This window comes from Marmota marmota, unplaced genomic scaffold (assembly GCF_001458135.2).
Source record: "Marmota marmota marmota unplaced genomic scaffold, marMar, whole genome shotgun sequence".
NCBI lineage: Eukaryota > Metazoa > Chordata > Mammalia > Rodentia > Sciuridae > Marmota > Marmota marmota.
Window position 1 is genome coordinate 37,227,481 of NW_025999977.1, and position 24,145 is coordinate 37,251,625.

Sequence of the window (24,145 nt, forward strand, 5' to 3'; positions counted from 1 at the left end):
GAACCTTCGCTGTTGAGTTACCCATGGTACGTACCCTGTCTCTTTAAATTATCTTTAAACCAATCCTCCCCCTTCTTTCTTAGAAGGTGAGCCTCGTCCGTCCGCTTACCCCTGCTTTCCGGATCTCGGTGGGAACCTCCAATTGCCGCGTCCGGCCAAGGGAGCCGAGTCCGGCGAGGGACGGCGAGGTTAAAAGACACACAGGACACCAAGGTTCTTCATCCAGGAGTCAATACTCTTTATTGCTAACACACTTTTTTTATACCCCAAGCAGCAGAAGTGGAAAACTACCCAAAAGCAGGAGGGAGGGGGGAGAAATTTAGTTTCAACATCTATTATTGTCAGGTACCGAAACCTCCCTTAACAATAAGTCCATCAGACCAGAAAAGGTCAAGGCATTCCCGTGGGATACATATGTCTCAGACGGACAAGCAGGAACAGAAAAACCACAAGTTCGCCATGGCCTTGTGAGCTGGCCACACTGGCATGCAGAACAAACTAGTGGAGGTAGGGCTCCAGGGGCCAGGGTGGACCTGCTGCCAACATCTGTCCTAGTAGCCTGTGGGCTCTATGTTACTAGGTAAGATAGGTTCATCAACTTTTGTATTTTCAAGGCTTTACACAGCAGGTGCTTGAAAAAACTTTGGATAGGATTGATTATGTCCTTTATCAGTTTCTGTAACATTCCAAATATAACATATGAATATAAAACAGTTTTTAACACTTACAAAGATAACCTACAGTTTAAAAATTAAGGAAATATACAATTTTATTTAATGTCATAAAAATAGCTCCAAAAGCCCTCTTTAATTTGTTTGCCTTAAAGGGTACAACATAGATTCTACTTTGTAAGGTCAAAACTAAACTCAAAGCTCAGCAGTTGAAAGCTGTATTAGAACAGATAATTAGTAAAAATTATGATGTATTTAGTAATGACTATGACATGGCCCAGTACTGAGCTAAGCTCTTCACACAGGTGTCATTTGTTCCTGACAAAAATCCTGTGAGGCAGGTGTCTTCATTTTATAGATATGATAGGTACAGTTTAGCAAGGTGATCATCACACTCTAGTTTGAAAAGTAACAATATTTTTTTCTTCAAAAGCTGTAACATTTACACTTCCAAGTTCAGTTATATGAACTGTTTTCACAATGCCCTAAACTGTGAAAGTAGCATTCATTTATCAACTGAAGGTCAAATGTAAAGCAAATGATCTCAGTTATCATATTTTACTTCTATGTTGAAGAACTGAAAAGAAAGGACATTTTTTAGAACATTAAAAAAATCGCTTCTCGGCCTTTTGGCTAAGATCATGTGTAGAACATTAAAAACATCTAGCAATTTTGATGTTACAAACATAGTGTGTTTCATTGGTGATATTTATACAAGAAGGCATATCAGCCTTGGTTGGGCACTCCCTTCCTGTTTTTTAGTGCTTACTGTTTTTCTTGTTTTAATATGACATTTGGCACCTTTGAATCTTGTTTTATCCGTGTAAAATTAAACTGATCTGACTCTTCCACATGCATGCTCAAGTATCCAAGTTTTCTATGTATATTTAATATATTTCCATGTCACTACCTGCTAGTAGATATTTAGTTCCTGAAACAACTTCTGAGTTTCAAGCAGTGAAACATAAGATGATCTGTTCTAATGTCAAGTTTCCATTCCCAAGTAAATATGTAATGTGCTTATTCATTCCCTCCTCCATATAAAGCCTTGCCTCATTACTCCCAGAATATATGTCAGGCTTACTTTCAAATAAAATTAAGTAATAAATAGGCTTACTGCCTGTTGGTAGGGAATATAAAATCTTTTATTCTTTCTAATTCATTTGTCACCTCCTAGAAATCAAATGATTTCCTTGCCACCTATAAGTTGTTCTAACTAAGAAACAACAAAGCAACTACCTTGTTTCAAGTCTAGAAAGAAAACTATTAAAACCTCTAGTTAAAAGTATTTTAAGGTCAATGATTAAAGTTCAAAGTAAATGGCCAGCAAAAAAATATTTTAAGTGATATTTCAAGCCACATCTTCTTCACCCACAAATGTTCTGGAATTGCTAGTTTATTTGGATAAAGTCTTATGCAAAGGGTTCCAGAACTCTATAGACACAGCAGGTTCCAAAAATCTCTAGATCAAGTCTAAGAGTAGAATGATTATGTAATGTACCAGAAACACTACAACTAAGGCACATGTCCCTGAACTTGCTTTGTGCATGAAGGGTCTTAGACATCACCTTTCTTTCAAAACAAAAGCATCCCATAAAGGACAACATAAGTGAAATACAGAAGACAAAAACAATTTGAATCACCTCTTAGATACTGGGTTTTGTTACAAGGGATGCTTTTCAACCATGAGATGAATGGCAAAAAAGAATCCTGCCTGTTATTAAATGTTTGTCAATGACTTTAAATGGGACACAAAAGCTTTAAGAGCAATAGCAGACTGAAAGGGAATCACAAAATTCCTGGGTAAAGGTTCATCCCTCATAGTGGGGTATGGTAATATGCTTTGAATAATGAAGACAAAATAGACACAATCACAAATAAAAGCTATCTGTTTATACACACATTTCTTTGTTTTAAAAGGAGACACCCAGTGTACTACAGAAATTCAAACCACTCCAATAATACTAGGGTTTAAAGAACACACACCTCATCAAGTTGCAGTTTAGAATGAGATGAGCAGAAGACAACATCTTAATCAGCTGTCTGTCTAATTTAAATCCCCAGTAGATAAGTGTTCCTTTAGACAATGACCACAATGCACTGTCCCGTTTTTCATCAACATGGCCCCCTTCAGTCATTCTGCTGGCTTAAAGGAACACACTCTGGTTGTAACCCCATAGTCAATTCCTGCAGCTGAATGTAAATAAAACCAAGTTCAGCATCCACATCTAATTCAGGGCACTTACAATGCATACCAGAGAAACTGCTTTGATTGTGTTACACATACCAAATCCCTAGAGATGATATTTTGTTCTCAATAAAATAAATGTGCAACAGTATTTCAACTGAAAAGACATCATATTTTTAAAAGTATTACTGAAGCCCACTGCCATGAAAGAGCTATGGCAGAGGAAGTCTAAAACGAATCTAACTGGCTTAATATCTGAACTGCTGAAGAGTTAGCCAAATGACCAATTTGCAGCATTTATAAAATATATTGTTTACCAAAATTCTATCAAGTTTATAGCAGTTCTTATTGGAAATATTAAAAAAAAAAAAACTTCTGAAAACTTCTGCAGTTTTACTTTACTGGATTTCAATGGGTCCTTTATTAACTTGCTATTGCTGGACAAAAGTGAGATAGAGAGAAAAGAGATGGCTAAGTAAGCAGAGAACCTCAGGTCTCAAGAATCCTGAAGTCCTGCCTCCCAACAGCTCTAAGAATATCTGCAATCTGAATTCTTATCTACTCTCCTCACTCCTATTAGATGTATGGAACAAGCCTCAGAAGAGAATGTTTGAAGGCCCTGACACAGGAGTATAAACTGGTATTAAAAAAAAAAAAGAGGTGGGGGGGTATAAGGTACTTTCCTTGGAGGAGAAGGCCTGAGTCCTAGAGAGGGAGAAGATTCTAACTGAAAGCTGAATGATTGCTTACCATGAGGAACTTGGACTTGATCCTCAGGGATTGGCAAACTTCCACCAGAAGGCCAGAGCCCATGAGACAGTAATACTTGTAAATTATTGGTGAACACCTGAAGAGAAGACTGAGGTTCAGTTAGGCTACGGTAAGACATGATGTTTTGGTGGTAGTAAGATAATTTTGCCTGTCTCTTTAGACTAGAAGGCTAGAGTATTTGGAACAGCCCAAACAACATAAAGACTGGACAACTATCTTTTAATTATTGATCATGGATAAAAACCAAATTGTTATACTTCTAATGAACTCCAATTATTTTTATCTAAAGGAAGAGCTATTCTTAAAAAAAAAAAAAAAAAAAAGGTTTACTATAGAACTGGAAAAGAGAGTCCTAAAGTTCATTTGGATGAATGAAAAACCAGAATAGCCAAAACAATTCTAAACCAAAAAAAAAACAATGCTGGAGGTCACAATGCCTGAGTTCAAATTATACTACAGAGAGGTAGTAACAGAAATTGCAATGTACTGGCATAAAGACAAACACATAGACTAATGGTATAGAATAGAAGATAGAGACAAACCCATGCATCTACGGTCACCGGATCATTTACCAAAGTGCCAAAAACATACATTGGAGAAGACATAGCTTAATTAACAAATCGTGCTGGGAAAACTGGGTACTCATATGTATAAGAATGAAACTATATCCTTATCTCTCATTCTACATTAAAAATCAACTCAAAATGGAATCAAAGACATAGGAATTAGACCAGAAACTATGCAACTCCTAGAAGAAAATGTAGGGTCAACACTCCACCACATAGGCACAGGCAATGACTTTCTCAATTGGACTCTGAAAGCTCAGGAAATAAGTTATAAATGGGATGACATCAAAACAAAAAACTTCTACACAGCAAAGGAAACAATTAATGTAAAGAGAGAGCCTACAGAATAAAAGAAAATCTTTGCTAGATAGTCCTCTGGCAGAAGACTAATATCCAGTACATATAGGAAACTAAAAAAACATAACATCAAAAAACAACTCAATGGTACAATGGCAAATGAATGAAACAGACACTTTTCTATAGAAGTACAAATAACAGTCAATAAACACATGAAAAAATATTCAACATCTTTGGTAGTTAGGGAAATGTAAACCAAAACTACACTGAGATTTCATCTCATTCCAGTTAGAATGGCAACAATCGAGAATACAAAGAATAAAGAACACTGGAGAGAGTGTGGAGAAAAAGGAAGACTTTTCCACTACTGGTGGAACTGAAGATTTGTACAGCTACTATGAAAATCAGTACAATTATGCATAGACAATAAGCTACAAAAGATTATAGCAAGAAAGCCAGGGAACCTTCCAGGATACTGTCAGGTATGATCACATGCCATTAAGCTGTGCATTATACAATGCAGTAATATTCTTTAACCTTCTTTAAGAGTCTGACATCTGTATCTACCATATCTACATATCATATTTTGAAATGGATTCACTAAATCTACAAGAAACTCCCCTTAATATTAAAGCCATTCTAAATGTGAATGGGCTGGGCATGGTACCTATAATCCCAACAACTAAGGAGGCTGAGGCAGGAGGATTTTGAATTCAAAGCCAGCCTCAGCAACTCAGTGAGACCAACTCTTAAGTAAAATATTTTAAAAAGGGCTGGGGATGTGTTTGAGTGGGTAAGCCCCTCCAGATTCAATCCAAGGGAAAGAGAAGGAAAAGGAAAAGGAAAGGGAATCAGCTAGGCAGAACAGTTATGAACAAGAATGGGGAACAACAAGGCTATTTTAGCTACATGTATTGAGGACAAAGAAAAAAGGAAACACAAGCAGGGTAGCCAATAGGCTTCAGAGTGTATAGAATAGATGTTCATACATGCAACTGCAACACAAACTAGAGTGTCTCTGCAGAAGAACAAGAACTGCTACAGGAATTTCTAACTGACAGAATCAGAACAAGCTTCCTAGAAAAGATGGCCATCTTTTCTCATCTTCTTGCATATTCCAAACATCTCTATTCAATAATTTCAGCACAAAATAAAACAAACAACAAATCAAAACAAAGCTAAAATTCTGAGTGGTTATCCAAATAAAACATGATATATAGACTAATACTTAGGAACCTGAAAAATCCACTGGGTAACTATTTATCAGTGTTAGCAGAGACAATCACAGAAATGATGGCAACTTGGCCTTTCACATTTCTGCTTTTCTCCATGTTTTATTCACTTCATTTGATAATACACTGGCCTACTCTAGATTATTTCATCAGAAAGACCTGGAAGTTGAGAGTTTTATCTGCTCTAACCACCATTCCCCAATATTATAACAACATTTTGCCAGAAAGTGCACTGGGGGTGAGGTGGGAAAATCTGGACACAGTATTAGCATTAGTGAAATGAAGAAAAACACCTGAGTATGTGATTTGGGGCTTGGGATAGAAAAATGGCACTCAGAATAACACTGGTACTGTGGTAATGCAGAAGGCTGTATTTAGATGGCATGTCAATGAAACAAAGAAACGTATCATATTGAAGTTCACAGAAATGAAATTTGAATTGTAACTGCTAGCTGTATCTTTATATCCAAAAGGAGCACTAAAAGCCCCTGAGAAACTTCTGGTTTAGCTCCTCAAATAAATGTAGATATTTAGATAAACAAACTTCTGTAATAAGATCTAAATACCAAGTTTTATTTTGACAATGAACTACAACATCTTTCTAATTAATAACCAATAAATATCTAGTTACATCTCTTGATAATTAAGCTTATTTCAAATTTGTATGGGCCACAACTTTCAATAAAAAACATCAAAGAGCTAATTGAGTATGAAGTAAAATAAACTGATTCACAGGGAAAAAAAAATAGTGTGCAGAATACAAAGATCTAAATTACTAAAAATTCTGAAGTCACAAAAGAGAATGACCTTTAGGAGAACAGTCGTCTGCTTCAAGTTGTGGAAATGTTACAAGCTACTTGCCGATGGACACGGGCTGCATAAAATGAAGAACTGTCAGGCATTCTCCATCATACTTTGCAAATCTAGCATCCCTATTTTCTGTAATTGCTCCCTCTTTGATATTTTCTTCCTAAGTTTTCCTCTCCTAGCCAAACCTTGTAAGGCCAACTGCACAAGATGCTGAAGTTAGTACACAAAGTTCCTTCAACACAGTACAATGAGTCAACGAGCAAGAAATAAACTAAAAGAAATTTTAAAGAAAGCTTAACAGGAAGAAATTTTAAAAAGGAATCTTTGGGTTTATGGTACATTGTGGCATTAGTATCCTAACTATTAGAAAAGACCAAGGGAAAAGCTGTATAATAAGCAAAGTTGGTTATAAAAGAGACTGTGCTTGGAATGGGCTCCTAATGGTTAAGAGAAATAAGTTAAATACTCAATATCTTGAGCCACCAACTTAAAATAATCACCTACAAATATATTTTACTCTATTGTGAAAAGGAAGTTATATATCTGTATAAGATAATATTCTCCAAGTTAATACCTATAGGTTATTAGCCTGGTAAAGAATTCTGACCAACTTTACTTTCCTATAATTTGGTTTCTTATATAACTTAGTTGTAAGGAGTTTGGATCATTTACTATCATTTTTTTCATTCAGTATTTATTGAACAACTTAATACCACTGTTCTAGGAAGGGCTGAAACTTGGTGTGGATGAGTAGGTGAGGAGAGAGAGGAAATGGGGCAGGAGAAGCAACAGATAGACCCATATTTATTCTTGCCTCAAAGTGACTTAAAATCTAGTAAAGAAGATGTTATATTTGTAAAAAATGTGACTTAAGAATGGTTCAACTGTTGTAGAAAACTAGAAGGGGACTGACAGAACTCCTAGCTAAAGCAATCAAGAGCTGATCTTATGAGAGGGAAATCTGATGGCTGACAGAAGAGGAGTTCTGCTGTGGGTAAGCCAGTGTGAGCAAAGTGACATCACCCCTATAAGAAAGGTAGAATTCAGACTGGGTCTGGAGCCTGAGATTAGAGTTTGGCAGTGTTTTTGCTTGATTTGGGTCAGCTTCCTTTTCTCGTTTTATACAACTATTCCAAACTCTTATGAATCACCTCTATCACCTACCTACCTACCTCTCCATCATTATCGGATTAACCTCCAATATGAAAGAGAAATCAGAGCTTTCCAGCAAAGCATCCCTTTCTTTCTTGCCATATAAACCAAAAATATCTATGAACTAAAAAATCTATTCAGGCTTAACCTAGCCTTCTGCCTTAGAAAAATAAGGAATCCTCTTAATTTTATTTCCATTCTTATATATTCCTAATTTCTTGAAAATAGACCCACCACTAAACCTTTCACCTTCAGCTTTTCCTCTATTAAATCGTCTTATCCTTTAAAAAATACTACATTCCTCTGTTCATCCTTGATGTGGTTTCCCCTCCTGTTGACTATTAGCACACATCTTTATCAGTAAACTCCTTGTAGGAACCATCTAAACTATCTCCACCTACATCAATCTTCATTCCACTTCAAATCTGGATTCTGTCATTTCTATTCCTATGAAATTATTCTCTAAGGTCACCAAAAGTATGGTAGTTGCTGTACCCAATGGATTCTCCCCAGATATTATGTCCATAGATGTTATTGGTTCCTAAATTCCAGAAGAATTGTTGATATGATAGAAAATGTATATCCACATAGATTTAATGTAGATGCATTAAAATCTGTGAGTATTCAATCTTACAAAGAGGTCAACTACTGCTGAAAAAGGTTGATTCATATCAAATAAATGCTTGTAGATATAATATTATGAACACTACAGCCATATAGAGAGAAGGAAAGCTTTTTTTTTTTAAAGTCTCAAAATCATTTGTAAAGATATAAATAAGACATTTCTTCGATGATTCTTTCCTAGGAAACATCTTTGTAATTTGGATGAATCATATTCTATTCCTACCATATGCCATCATACAGTCTGTAAATACCTCACTTGTGGTTCAAAGAGATGTAAAATACATGAAGTGTAATTACTTTTACTGAGTCTCCCTTTAAACAGAACATAATTAATGCAGAAATCTCAAAATAAGATACTATTTTGGGATAACTATAATGATGACAAAGCCAAGAGATCTTATTTTATCTGAGGATAAGTAGTAAACTCCTTAGGAAAATAATAAACTCTTTTAAAATACTGAGAAGGGAACAATTTACTCACCAGTCTTTGAGAATGAATAAAGCCCTAAGTACCACCTTCACAACTCCCACAATTTCTGATCCCTTTTTGTTTTCCAATTTGTTAGAGTTGAGACTTTCTGAACAACTAAGATTAACTTTCTAACTTAGCTCTCATTGCTTAATAAAATGAATGCCGGGCTCCAACCAAGCCAGTCTCCATAGTGAGATAACTAACCCTAACTCTAACCCTAACTGTATTCTTTCGATTTCTTTACCAATTCAAATTCTACCATTCCTCAGGACCTAATTCAAAACCCAGTTCCCTGGACTCCCCACTCTGCTAGCTATCATGGCCTTTCTCTGCTCGGTACTTGTGTGTTGTTCCTGTGGCACTGGATCACAGACTTTCCAAATGTGTGCACAGGGATGTGTTCATCACAAATTTTAATTCTGCTGCTGTCACCAGCATGCATTGATCACAAGATATTAACTATAAGACAGATCTTACCTAAGATTTAGATTGTAATTATTTACAATAGACATTTTCTTTAGAATATTTAAATGGATATATTTTAAAAATATTTTTTGCAGTAGTGGGGATTGAATCCAAGGTCTCCTGAATGTTACACAAGTACTCTACCTCTACATCCCCAGTCCTAAATATATATACTTTAATTCAATTTTAAAGATAATATGCAGGATAAGCTTTTTACATATCCCTTTGCCTAAACTATTTACCAACTCAGTCTAAACAGAAGTCCCAGTATTTCCTAATTACTTCAGTTCTTACCAATATCCATTTCTGAAATATTATAATATGAACCTTTATTAAGGATGGTTTAATGACACTGGAGTGGATGTAGTCTACCTGAATTACTAAAGAAATTAAATTGAAACAGCACAGTAAAGATGTCTTTTACTGATCAGAAAGGTTATTAATTTCTGTAAGCAAAATTAACTGTTAAACTATTTGGAAATCTCCTTTGGATTTAATATTATGAACCTATTGTGTTTGTTAAAACATTGTTCTGGATGAAAACAAGTACAGCTTATGAGCTTATGACCCAGAAAAGAATGTTCAATTCCTTCTCAAGCACTATGAAATAAAGATTCTAAGTTATTTCCATATACTCACACCAAGAATAATATGAAGTTCTTCTGAGTGGAAGTATATGTAGTCAAGTTGGTAGATCTTCTTTAACAATGTCATCTAAGAACAGTTCACAAAAATAGGAAAGCTCTATTGTCCAGCTTTGAGAATGCTGGTTAACAATTCTGCTCCCCAAGAGAAAAGATAACTGCCTAGAAAAAGAGCTCAGTGTCATTGTAAATCACCAAGAAATGAATGCAATGAAGAAAATACAGGAAGGCCCCTGTGCCTTGACTTCTAAGAAGGTCAGTTCTAAGGTTTATGTTTGACTAAAGCAGCTTTCCTTAGCTTCAATAATAACACGCCTTCCCTTCAAGCCCTATGTACACATACTTATTCCCTGGTGTTGGCACTTTGGTCCACATTTCACTTATTTTATCTTCTGCCAAAAGGCTATTTAAAATTCTATGAGGGAAAAAGGAAAGATATAAGTCATAAATAAACTACAAATGTAAGATTTTTAAACTTTGGTACGAGAGTCTTAAATGTTCTGCCAGTTTATACAAGGAACCCCAAACTACTTTCTGACTACTTTTAATGCAAAATTAACCCAAAGAATAGGGAGTTTTTGAAGTGAAGTTCACTTTGAAGAAACTGGATACTATAGACAAAAACAAAGAACTCTCCACACAAATTTCTCTCATTTAATACCAAAATAGTTGTAAATAATTGGTAGTATGGCATCCTTATACTACCAAAGGCTAGTTTTTCAAAAGTCCATAAACATTCATGTTCTGTAGGTTATTTTAAAATGTTAAACACAGTGAGTAATAAATAGTAAAAAATCACATATAGATATTTCTCAATTATACTCAGAGATGTTACAGAAAAGTAATTTAGCCATCACAGTCAGGCATGTAACATGAACAACAAAGACAACGGTTATGGTCAAAGACAAGGGAACAATACAAATATGTAGCTTGCTGTCAAGAGATTTAAGAAAGTCATTGTCTTCAGATAAAATATTATAATGAAGAGGAACCAACACACTGTAGAATACTGTTTGTTAAGTTTTTTGTAAAAATCAAATGAGACTAACTGGGAAAAATACTTTCTAAAACAAAGATTGAGAAGCAATTATGTATTAGTGGTTTTATTATTTTTAAATTCCCTCTCAATAACTATTCCCTATTTAAAGAGATGAGTGAACCACAATAAATTTTTTGATTAAGTTATTAATTGTTGCAAAATAGAGCACAATACATTCTGTATTTTGTGTATATGCACTTTCTGACAGATTCTCAGAGTCAGTAGTTACCAAACTAGAGAATCCATGGAATTGACTGCACATGGTCAGATGGAATCCTGTGTGTGGCATTCCTCTCCCACACTTCATTAGGTGAAGGCAGATGAATCGGACACTTATATTCTTTCAACACTTCACATTATATGTAACATGGAAGAGCCAGTTTTTGATAATTGCACCAAGAGCAGTGTACTCAGCTCAGATTCTATGACAAAGCCAGTTTGAGTGCTTTCTCAGTCAGATAGTAGGCGTTGGAAGCTATGTGACCTACACACACACACACACACCCCTTATTACATCTTATAGTAATATATAAGTAAAATAATCTTGTATAACATATAAAAATAATCTAATCAGAATTGAAGAGAGAAAATAATGTTATAAGCAGACAATTTTCAAAATTAATAAGTAAGCAATTTCTGTATTTACTTTCATGTTTTTGTGGGGCTGTTTTGGGGCTTTTTGTTTTATTTTGTTTTTTGGTACTGGAGATTGAACCCAGGGGCACTCAACCGCTGAGCCAAATCAACAGCCCTTTTCGTATTTTATTTAGAGAGAAGGTCTCCTTGAGATGGTTAGGGCTTCTCTCATTCAACAGCAAAGGCTGGCTTTGAACTTGAGATCCTACTGCCTCAGGCTCCTGAACCACTGGGATTACAGGCATGTACCACTGCACCCACCTTTGTAGGACTGTTTTTTTGATCAGAATTTATTTTTTTAAAAGTGAATGTGATGAACTTGGTTTATATATACACATGCACACATACACACACAACAGCAAGATTTAGTATTGTTTTAATATTACTTTGCAGTACTCAAAATAACTAGAAAAAAATGAAGAATATTTTCAATAAGGAAGAAGAAAAATCTAAAAAGTGCAAAGAGAAAAGATGCAATCTTTATAAATAGTAAAACATGTCCAGAATAAAGGAGAAAGAAGGTAAATCTTTTTTGGACAAACCCAAAAAAGAAATATGACAGGTTCATAATGAAATTATACACTATACAAAACCAAAAGGCAGGCATATGCTCCTGTTAAGATGAATTTCTGGATTCAAGAGTCCACAGGATTTAGAGTCAGGCCAAAATCTCACCTTTACTGAGAATTCGACTTTCATATTAACAGGAAGCTAAATTATATTGTTACATACATTTTGTGTACTCAGCTGAAACCCTCTTATGTATTTTGTTTCAAACAATTTTCCAAAGACAAATACTTAGTATGCATCTGCCACACAGTTAGTTGCCACCACTGTGACAGCCTAGCCACTGGAATCCTCTGCTACTGTTTCTTATTTCTCAATTTTGCCTTCAGAGGGAAACTGAGAGAACATTTGAGTGTATGTAACAATATTCTTTATGGTCAGAGAACAGTCTGCAAAAGTCATCACTCAAAGGCAATTCTAGAAATTTTACTTACAGAAGCTTCTTCCATAATTCTGAACATTAAAATAAATATATTTTGTAAATGTCACAGTTATCGGCATTTTTCAGGGTGCTACTTTAAGAAAATAATGTAAACATTAAAACAGAACACCAATATTTAGGTATAGGACAAACTTTAATGAGTAAAATTCAGTAAGTGGGTAATTTTCCCTCATCTATAAAAATAATCATCTAATAAACAACATAATATTTTGGGAAGTTTTTTATTAATAGTGCCATAAGACATTCAGTCATTGTAATCCAGGCATATTTTTTACAATGGTGGGCATTTATTACAGCTGGCTGGCATTAGAAAAATAGTACAAGACCCCCAGGATAGAATTTTTCTCATGCTGAAGTAAAGTGGTACAGAGTACCATCTCAAAATCTGAAACTCACTGGGTAGAAATACTAAACCATGGAAATGGTCATTAAGAACCACATTCATATATTTGTTTCTATATGATCAAATGCCAAGACCTTATTAAATTATAAATGTTTATGTATTTTTCTTCTAATAGTATACAAAATCTAAAAAGGAAAAACAAGTCACCCTTTTTTATCTCTCAGTAGTTAAAAAAGAGGAGTATCTTAAGATAGCAGTGACTGTATGCATCTGCCTCAGGTGGTCCTCTGGTACTGCCATAAATCTCACTTCTGTTGCAATCAAGAAGCTGCACAGAAATTAACATCTGCCAAATATCTGATTTCTGGAATGAAGTGGGTAGGGACACTGCTAATTACATGTATGTTTGAGATACACTGAAATGATCTTCCATGAAAATTTGCACAAAAAATTGTAAGTTTAGTAAGTGCCTATGACAATCTTGTCACCACATTAGGGACTCAGATATAAAAATTAAATAAGATATGATATCTTAAGATATTTAAATTTTACCACTCAGAATGCTCTTTCATGCAGTGTGAACCAATCTATTTGAATTAACTGACCATTTCTGACTGTGCCTTATGCTTTTTACATTTGCCTCAGGTTATGTCTGTCCAGATTAAAACCTGCGGTGCTTTGCCCTCCAAATATAAGGATCTTCTAAAAGTTCATTCCCAGTTTCCCTTTTCCTCTCTAATAGGACTCAGCACAGTAGACCTTTATTAATAGCTGTGTTACTACATTTTACTTCACCTTCAAAAAGAACAGCAAAGGCCATCTCACCTAGATCTTTAAGGGCAAATATTTTATTTCTAAATCTAATGAACACTTTTTCTCTTTTATTTTCTTTACCCTCTTAGCAGCATTTGGCATTGTTGATTCTTCTTGATAAATGCTCTTCCCTTTGGCTCTTCATACTTTCTCCTACTTCTCTGGTCTCAGATTCCTTTGCAGGTTCTTTTTATCCATTTCTTCATTGAATGTCTCTGTTTGTCATAAGGTTGTTCAGGTTTCAAACTGTCCAGGCCTTTACCGCTTCAGTGTCCTGATCTCTAAGTTATTGGAGTTCCTTCCTGTTCTCATCATAGTTTGTGCATTTGTCTTAATCACTTTTTTCATGTTCTTATAAGTGCCTCCCTATTCTTAAAGTTTCAGCTCATATGCCACCTTTTAAGTGTCACCTCTTCAGGTAAAGATAGGCTCTCTTTTTTCATGTCCTCAAAATACTTTCTACTTTCATTTCTTAGGACACAGCATTACAATTATGTTTTCTAAACCCTACAATTCTCAAGGAAATATGAATTCAAGAACAATTTCTAAACAAATGTATACATGATTACACTGGAATGGTATTTTATGAAGGTTGGCTATTATCAGTGTCTAAAATGGATTAGTAAAGAAGAAACCAGAGACCAATTAGACAGGAAGGCTTGGGGCCAGGAAGGGAGTATAGGAAAGTGGGATGTCTACAAGAGATGGCTATAAGGCAATCATGATAGAATTTGGAGGTTGAAAAAAATAATAAAATAAAAATAATATATATATATTTTTTTACTTTTTCTGGTTGGTGGTACTGAGGATTAAACCCAGGGGCATTCACCACTGAGCTACAGCCCTAGTCCTTTTGGTATTTTTTTATTTTGCAACAGAGTGTTCCCTAAGTTGAGTTAGGCTCAAACTTGCCATACTCTTGCATCAGCCTCCCGAGTTGGACACTATGTGCCACCATGCCCAACTCAAAGTGAGAAAATAAATATTTTTTAACTCAGTAACTTTACTTGGAAATTCATCCTAAGAAAACATTCAGATTTTTGCATACTTTGGTATTATTTATAAGAGTAGACAATTGGAATTTTAATTTTAATTTTGAACAACAGAGCCTAGTTAAACAGTAATGTGATAGAGTACCACACATACGTAAATATACTGAAAAAATTAAGTGAAGACGGGGGAAAATGTTCACAATGTACTAAGTTAAAAAAAAAAACTTTACGAAACAAGATATATGATTTGACTCTAATTTTGCTACATATGAAAAAAACAGGAAGACTGTGTAAAAGAATGGGCACAATATTTCTGATAAGTAACTGGTTAAAATCATGTCTTTATTTTCTTCTTTATAATTGAATAATTTGCCTTTTTTAAAAAAAGTTTTTATAATAAAAATAATACTATCTCTTTTTCACAGAAAGTGAGTCAGTGTTCAGAAAATCAAATCACAAAGCTAGTTTTGAGACTTAATGACTAAAAGAAAAAAAAAAGGGAAACCACAACTTGAAACACAATGTTGTCATTTTTGTTGTTGTTTATACTCTAGTAGAAATATAAAGCAAGTCAAGAACAAGAAAAGTCAGAGTACTTAAACATTCCACAATTGCTATTATAGAAACAACCTATTTGCATAATTGATATTATATTTGAAGATAAGTGTGTTTTCCAAGTGTTCTCTAAGGATGAGGGAAATGGATAAGTAATTGGTAAATGTAGGAATCAGAAAAACTAAAAGGTACAATAAAGGAAATCCTTTATGTATTTTTCCACTTAAACAAAACTCACATACAGCCAAGGAGATCACAGAGAAATTTTGGAAAAGGAGGGAAAAACCTACAAAGAAGATGTTTTTGTAATATTTGGAACAGAAAAACTATAAACTTATTAATTATAGTGCAAAGAATATGGGCCTTAGCATCAAACAGACCTGACTTTAATTTATGGTACCCTTATTCAGTAGCTGTAAGGCCCAGGGCAAGCTGCTAAAGGGAGCTAGTTTGATCAGGTGTAGCATAGGGCAAGCTACTGCCTGGCTTGGTTGGGAGAATTAAGTGATATGGATGAGAGTGGCTGGTGAGCAGAGAGTAGTTATGAGCTTAGGATGCAACACTCAGGATGATTCAGCAGGTCTGAGCCTGGATATTTTTGCAAGCCTCCATGGTTGATTCTACTGCATGGGCAAGGTAAAAAAACATGGGTACGATTCAATCCTTAGCACATGGTAGGTACTTGAAAAAGGTTAGATGGTGTGTTTTTTTTTTTTTTTTTTTTAAAGGTGGTCATGCTTCTTTTCATTAAACACAATGACAAGATCTGTCCTAAATGAACAGCTCAGATTTTTTGCTACTAGAGGTGGGGGAGGATAAAATGAAAAGAGAAAACAAAAGAATTGCCACTCATAAATTATGGCACCTGAAGACATGACATGGAGAGACCCCAAAGATTTCTAACATATGGTCATATATAATTCTGCTGAGGCAAATTTGAATAATTTCTGCTTCATGTATGTATCTCCAAGTCACTTGGGTGACCTATGTACTTACCCACTAGTCAGTATTTTGTTGTACTTTATTTATCACCATCAATAGACAGAAGTTTTGTTCCTTGTACAATGACCTCAAAAGAAAGTCAACTGCTAATCTACAAAGATATTTGCAAATTTCAGGAACTGGAAAAGGTCTCAGAAAAATATTCTAGCAAATGTCAAAGGTCTATTGTACAATAACATTTTTTTTTAAATATAAGGGAAAGTTCTTCTTGTATTTCATAAATGGTTTCCAGCAATAAAAAGCCACATGAAAAGGTCAGAGTACATGGTATACAAGGCACCCCATATTTTAGTAGTTTGTCAGTCTGCCTTTCTTCCTTGCCCTCTACCACAGGCTGGCTATTAGGAAGGGTAACTGACTTGCAGTCCTGAGACAGGCTCACAGATTGAAACAAATGGAATGTGAGCCACACAGTGATGGCCTCGGCTGGCCTCCTAGACAAAGTCACTACAGACAACAAACAGACTGGATTGTCAGCAGATAGCTGTGAACTAAGCAAAAAGTCCAAGAAGTTAAAATGATATGACAATGCTGATGAACACTGGCTATCTATGACTGGTCTACTGCTTTTGCTTCCAGTTTTCTCAGTGCAAATGAGAACAAGTGTAGAACAAAATGACTTCATCTGGAAACACAAAAACTAAAATTGTGACTGTTTGGGGTATTAAATTTTTTTATATTAATGACTCCAAACAACCTTCTTAAATATTGTCTCTTGCTTTACAAGTGGTCTTTAGCTCTACTGGGTTGATTTTCTTCCTAGGTGACTGCTCAGGTCCATACAGGTCCTGACTCTGTGCCCTTTCTTGTACTCTTTCTTAGCCATGCTTGTTTTCTCGGCCTGTCCAAATCACATGTACTCTCTAATGTCCAAGGGAAATTCAGCATCTTTCAGAAGCCTTACCTGAACATTTCAGTAGTACACAATCTCTCTTTAGTAAATACTCTTATAATTATTTGGCATAATATCTATGTACTATACACAAAATATAGCATTTAACTAAACCATGTGATATACATGGGGGCATCTAAAAATAATATAATTCTTTTCTACCCATGAATGCTGTAATATCTTAAAGACAAAGTTATCTCAAATAAGACATACTATGAAACAAATGGCAAGTGTTTTAGCCCCATTTCATAGCTACTCTAGCCTAATTTCAAGTTGTTTCAAATGCACACACTTGTGCCGCCCAATGGTGAAAGTAATTATTGCATGATTACAACTCAGTAATTGGCTTACAAAATGTACAACAAAATCAAATAATGAGTGGGCCAAATGATTACTTATTTGAAATAAAACATTTAAGATATTATTGTTAAACATGATAAAGCATCAGAGATGATAACAAATGTAAATAATTTTTGGTGTTACGACAACTACATTATAAATTTGTTATACAGGCAGAAAAAAAAAAAATCTTCTTCAGATGAACCCTTTCCTCTAAGTCAGCATCTTACTTTTGAGTTTGGTTTATTCCAGCAGTGAGAAAAAAATTACACGATCACATACTGAAAGACTCTGTGATTAGGTACACGTGAAATAAATCATCCATAACAGATGCCTATCAGTATATACAAAATGCTCTGCAAAGAGCATGCTAGGATATTATATTGTCTTACTTTTCAGATAAAATTTTTAAATTATTACATACAAATAATATTGACTGAGTCCCTTATGTGTAGGACCTTCCACAGAAGGTCCTACACATAAGGGACTATAAAGCAAGTACACAAATGGTGGAAATAAAGGTACAAAAGGTAAACTTGCTGCAATTATTATTATCGAAACAACATATTTGTGTGATTTTACCTAACTGGTGCTATATTTAAGATAAGTATGCTTTCCAAGTATTCTCTATCTTGGTTAGTTTCTCTACAGAAACTAACTTTTCTTGTTTCACATTACCTCTTATTCAATACTTTCTGCTATACTTAACTTCTTAATGTTCTGAACTTCTCATTTAGCCATCTATGCTAACAACTGCTCAATAGATGGCAGCAGCCCTGAGTTCAGTTACAAGTGTGAACAGTAAAGATGTTACTTTATGGTAATTTACTATGTAGTCTCCAGGATATCACTGGAAGATTGATTATAATGGTTTTAAAGAAAGCTTCTTTTTCATGTAGTTTGTGGTTAAAAACAGATCTCACAAGCCTAAAGACCTAAAAACTATGCTGCACTTGCCTTCTGGTTCTTAGATTTCTTTTCTAAAAGATTTCCTTTCTAGTACTCTAGAGTAGATGAGATCTAAAATCCTCTTCACCTCTGATCCTTGATGAAACTTATTGTCTCTGTTCACCTGAAACCCCTACCACACCTCTAGACATCAGAGCTATCCACAATGTCCTAAATCATGCCTCCTTAGTATGTACCTGCTCCTCCTCCATTTCAGACAACATCATAACCACCTACCTTACGACCACCATCCCTTCATGATCTGGCCTATTTTTTTTTTTCTTTCTTTTAATTGTTTCTTGAAGAAAATCATCTAGCTCACTATTGTTAAAAAGGTGCTTTATGATTTGGAGATCTGATTAACTAAAAACACTATAAATACAAGAACCAATAAGTTATAATAGAAAGTATAAGTGTTACTCAGTTAGGACCTATATTCTAATAACTTTGATGAGATTCTTCACCTCAATTTCTGCTTTGGTTTTGTATTACAAGTGACAACTATAATGTAGGGTTGTTATGAGAATTAATTGAATTTAGATGTAAAAAACACCTACCATAATGCCTGGTATTTATTAAATACTAAAATAATGTTAGCTACAATTACTATTTTAACAATAATCAATATTTATTTTTGCATTTCTAGCTGAAATAAATGGAGTCATCTAAATTGCCATCTTGTTTTCTTGCTGAAGCAAAAGGGATCATCTGTCTCTCTCTCTCTCTCTCTCTCTACTAATATATGCTGGGTGGGTAAGGGTGAGGATTAGAACTAGTTCTGACAGGAAAAATTACTAATTGTGGTTATTAGTTAGTGCTTTGAGTAATGACTAAGCAATACACATTTCCTAAGTGTGTAGCAAAGTTATGAATCAGTTTGCTTTTAAAACATTTCCAAGGTTTCAGAACAAAGGGCTTTATGAATATATTCTTATCCACTATAAAATAATTTCTCATTATTATTAATATATCCTGCCTACATTTAGGAAGATCTTTTTTAGCAAAAAGATGTGTTCCAAAGTCAAACATTGTTAACAGAGCCATCTAGTAGATGAATGTGTTATATGATGTCAGAATTACCTTTTTAAAAAAAAAAAAAAAAAAACATACTGGTGACCAAAAAGAATGAGTCCAAATTAGACTCTACAGTAAATGATACCACACAGGAAAAGAGGGAAAAGAGAGAGAGAAAGGAAGGAAAGAAGTATCACCAGAGTAGGGTCTGGGTACCATTTTGCCTATTCCACAGGGATGATGAATTATATCCTTCATGACCTTCAATGGGTTGATGGGCTCACTATTCACAGATAATGTGATACCAAGCTCACATGTCCACGCCACATGTGTGTAAACACACAATTTAAAAACAAGCCAAATTAACAGGGACAGCACTCTTGATGTACCATTTCCATGTGATTTTGGACTGGCAGTATGTGTAAATTTCTTTAAAATCATGAGTGCTTAGTTGTTGAAAAGCTTCAACTGAACAGGTTATAGTTCGTATCTTAAAGCACATTAGACACTAAAGGAACAAAGGGAAAGAAGTAAGAACTTTGTAATTTTACTTATATAATAATTAAAGACTTTCCATATTAGGCACAGGCAGTGTAGCAATTACCAGGTGAAGCTGACTATGTGTCACAGATGTCAACATTATACAATGTAAAGACCTATATATAAAGCATATAAAGTTTAGCAATTTTGCCACTTTGTTGAAAAAAAAAGAGATGAGTGCTTACCTTTTCTTAGACGCTCTACCACAAAAGTAAAGCCGGTAGTTCTGGGATGTAAGACATATTCATATTTCTGAAGTCCATTTTTTTCAGCAAAATCATTACTTCGAGCTTTGCTGTTTTCTAAACAAAACAACGGACCATTAGAAACCATCAAATAAAGGGTAACAAATAGTGAGGTAAGGAAAGAAGTGCAGAATTTCCTTAATAAAAATGGCAAGTATTATTCTGTAATAACTGAATACAGAATACCAAGAAGATACAAACATTTTAGATAGGCCATTACAAAGATTCTTGACTAATTTAATGGATTTTTAAAAACTTTTTATAACACGGTATCAATAGATTTTTTACATGAAAGTTTCCTGAAATCTATATTCAAATCTTTTAAATGCTTTAGAAGACTTCATAAAAGCCAATATGCAATGAAAACTGAAATAAAATACTAATAAATGAAAACTTTAATAAAATAATCCTTATGTAATTAAAACAAGTACTAAAATTTAAAAAAAATGCTAATAAGACTTAAAAACTAACAAAATATAAGGATCTAGCTATCTAAAAGAAACAACTAGCAATCATATATATCAGATTAACATTTTTTTAACCCAATAATTTAGGCCTTCAATGCAAAGTAAAATATCTGCCTTGCTCAGGCAAAGGACAGGCTAATATTACTAACCAAAACCACTCCGTAACAGAATGGGCACATGATTAGCACATCATGTACAAACATCTGAAGATGGTTTGGCTGAATATAGTTAACAGAGTAGAGTGTATGTTCCAATTGTTGGTGAAACCTTCTTTTTCCATTCCATGAGGTAACTTGCAAGTTCCAAGAAGAACCAAACCCATTATTCAGCAAATACATTTGGTAAAAGTAAAGTATTCAGAAATTTGGCCTCGACTTTTGGGAGCAATCACAAAATACCTTCTGATGACAGCAGATCAGCAATCCTCAGCAATCAGCAATCCTCAGCTACACTCTACAAATTTCGCATTTACATAAATACAACTTTTCATAGGAGTAAATTTACTAAGCCCTCCAAACCTCCAGAAACCACAGATGCATTCTATAACACTAAAATATTCAAAGAATACTCTTATAGGAGATATTACATCTTGGTACAATAAAAAAAATGGAATCCAATACCCACATATTTTAAGCAAATAAAAAGGAAAGGTCCTAAATATGTAAAGTAAAAAGCTGTTTACATTAGTTTTTGAATGCTGTGGGCATGGGGCTACAAACAGTATTTCTGTTGCAAGTAGCTGGCAGACCTTATATGGAATCAGGAATCCCAGAGACAACATAAATATGAACAGTAACTACTTGTTAGTTTGCTCTTCCAATTTGTCAAAAACTGGGGATTCTGAAGACAAAACTGAATTCTCATATACATGTGCATACAAGTACAAATAGTTCTAAAATGTACAGTCACAGCACGGGAAAGTAGAAAGAGAGAGAGAGAGAGAGATTAGATGCAGATTTTCCTCTTGACCCTACTTTACCTACCCATCCCCAGACTCTGTTCTTATTAGTAATTACACTAACATCCTACTTTCTGACCACAACCTCCTATCAACTCACTCCCTGAAACTCCTCCACTACAGCACTCCTTCCACCCACAGGACTGCAGGCCACTCTCTCCTTCTCAAATCAGCCAGGCATGTCCCCACCTCAGGTCTATGCAGCTTTTCTTCCCCTTTCCCACCTACCATACAGATGCATGGTTTTCAAATTTAGTCCCTACACAGAAAGAGTAGAGATGCCTGCCCTAAATACCTTATATCCAATGGCATCCTGCCTTCTTCTGTTGTTCTCTCCTTATCTGGCCTTATTTTTCTGAACAGCACCTATGACAACCAGACCTACTTTTTGTAACTTACTTATCTCTTCCCTCATATTAACTTCATGAAAGAAGGAACTCTGTTTTGTACATAAAGATCCAGAAACATATATATCTATTAAATGAAGATGTTTTATATACAAGGGTGTTAAATTATATATAACATTGTAACTGTTAAAGTCTGGAAGCTTTCCTTTCCAAATTAGGGAACTGGAACTCTAAAGTACAATATTCCAATTGTGATGTTTAATTTTATGTGTCAACTTGACTAAGCCACTGTACCCAGGTACTTGGTCAAACATTATTCCAGATGTTTACGTGAAAGTACTTATTATATTTTTTTTAAGATACATTAATATCTAAATCTGTAGACTGAGTAAAGCAGACTATCTTCTACCATGTGGGAAGGTCTCATCTAAATTAACTGAAAGCCTTAACAGGAAAAGATAGTGTGCCCTCCCCTTCTCCACAAGGAAGAAGGACTTCTGCCTCCAGGCAGCCTTTGGATTCAATCTGAAACTCTTCCCTGGAGCTCCAACCTGAGGATGGGCCAAGCCTTCATCAATGCAAAAGCCACTTCCTTAAAATAAACCTTAATCTCTTTCTCCCTATTGGTATACTGTTTCTATTTCTCTGGAGAATACCAATATGTCAATATAATATAAAACTACTCAACCTTTATCAAAGAATATATAATGATGTGAATATTACAATATAACATGAAGGAAAAAAGAACGAAGTATGATCTTAGTTTTTCAATTTTGTTTAAGATTATATATGTATGTATATACATATACACATTGACACCTATGTATGTGTGTATCTGTAACCAAATGACCCAAAAGAAATGGACCGAATTAGAATAGTGTTTACTATGTATGAGCTGTGAAATTATAAGAATTTTTGTGAATCCTTCTATGTTTCTGAACTTTCCAAAACTAACATATATTATGTATTTCTAATACATAGTATTAGAAAAAAGTTAAACAATAATACTTGGAGATAGAATGTGTGCAAGGTCATATTTAAATGCACTAATTTGGAAATGTACAAGCAAATTGAATTCAAAATTTAAAGAAAACTATAAAATGTTCGCTTTATCATTAAAAATTCAAATTGAAAGTTAACTGGTAACCAAAAACACTTTTTTTCAATTTTCCAAATTGAAAATATTTTCTTAGCCCTTTTCAAATCATTTTTTTCTAACTCATATAATTCTCCAACAAAACAAAACAAAGCACCAGACCCCACTTTTTATTTCATTAGGGCAAACAGTCTGGCTTTTGTAATTTGGCCTTAAGATGTAAATGCCATTTTAACTTAGGAGCTGGGGTTGTGGCTCAGTGGTAAAGCTCTTGCCTTGCATGCATGAGGCACAGCAATCAATCCTCAGCACCACATAAGAATAACAAAATAAAGATACTGTGTCCATCTACAACTAAAATAAAAAACTTTTTAAAAATAGGAAATAGGAAACACACTGGACTCCAAACGCCTGCGACTAGATGTAAAGTTCATCACCTATAAAAGAAACCTGAGAAAAAATATAAAATGAAAAACATTTTGAATATATTTTATAGATTCTAAAGGTCTAATATATGGAATATGTTAACACTAATATACGGAACATGTTAACACTAATGTACCAGAGGAACAGCAACATATGAACTTTTTCCCATTAGCGTTTATTTATCATTATTATATTATTTTTATTGTTATTATAAAGTTCCAAAATTGACATTCTTTAGTGTACATTTTGTCATTCACAAAAATAAATCAGGATGCAATTCAGTCAATTGTTTTCTATACTCCATCAAACGAAACTGACATTTCAATATCCAAGGTTAGGCTTTATACATTCTAAGTCTTATAAAATTTAAATTGGCTATCTTTCCAGTTTAATTTCTAAAGGTAGTTTGGCACTGGAAATCAATTAACTTAAAACCTACAATGGATCTATTTTCAAGCTTAAACAACAGGTAGCCAATATTAGCCTTCATATTATCCCCTTTGATCCTGATTTTAAAATTTTAACCATAAAATCAAACAGATGTTACACAATAAGCATGTATTTTAGAGACTGCCCAAGTAATAAGTATTTC

At 34.4% G+C, this 24,145-nt stretch overlaps 1 protein-coding gene and 1 non-coding gene across 13 annotated transcripts in view; one reads left to right on the top strand and one right to left on the bottom strand.

Moving 5' to 3' along the window:
• Positions 1–24,145, bottom strand: part of Lclat1 (lysocardiolipin acyltransferase 1) — a 179,732-nt gene that overhangs the window by 45,025 nt on the left and 110,562 nt on the right. For all 12 annotated transcript variants that reach the window (XM_048804589.1, XM_015479796.2, XM_048804591.1 and 9 more), the window contains one exon: positions 20,200–20,316. In XM_048804589.1, the coding sequence (XP_048660546.1) occupies positions 20,200–20,316 (117 nt within the window). The remainder of the gene's footprint in view (positions 1–20,199; positions 20,317–24,145) is intronic.
• LOC125617332 lies at positions 1,285–1,467 on the top strand. The gene has a single exon (XR_007348311.1). It is a non-coding gene; the product is annotated as a U2 spliceosomal RNA (small nuclear RNA).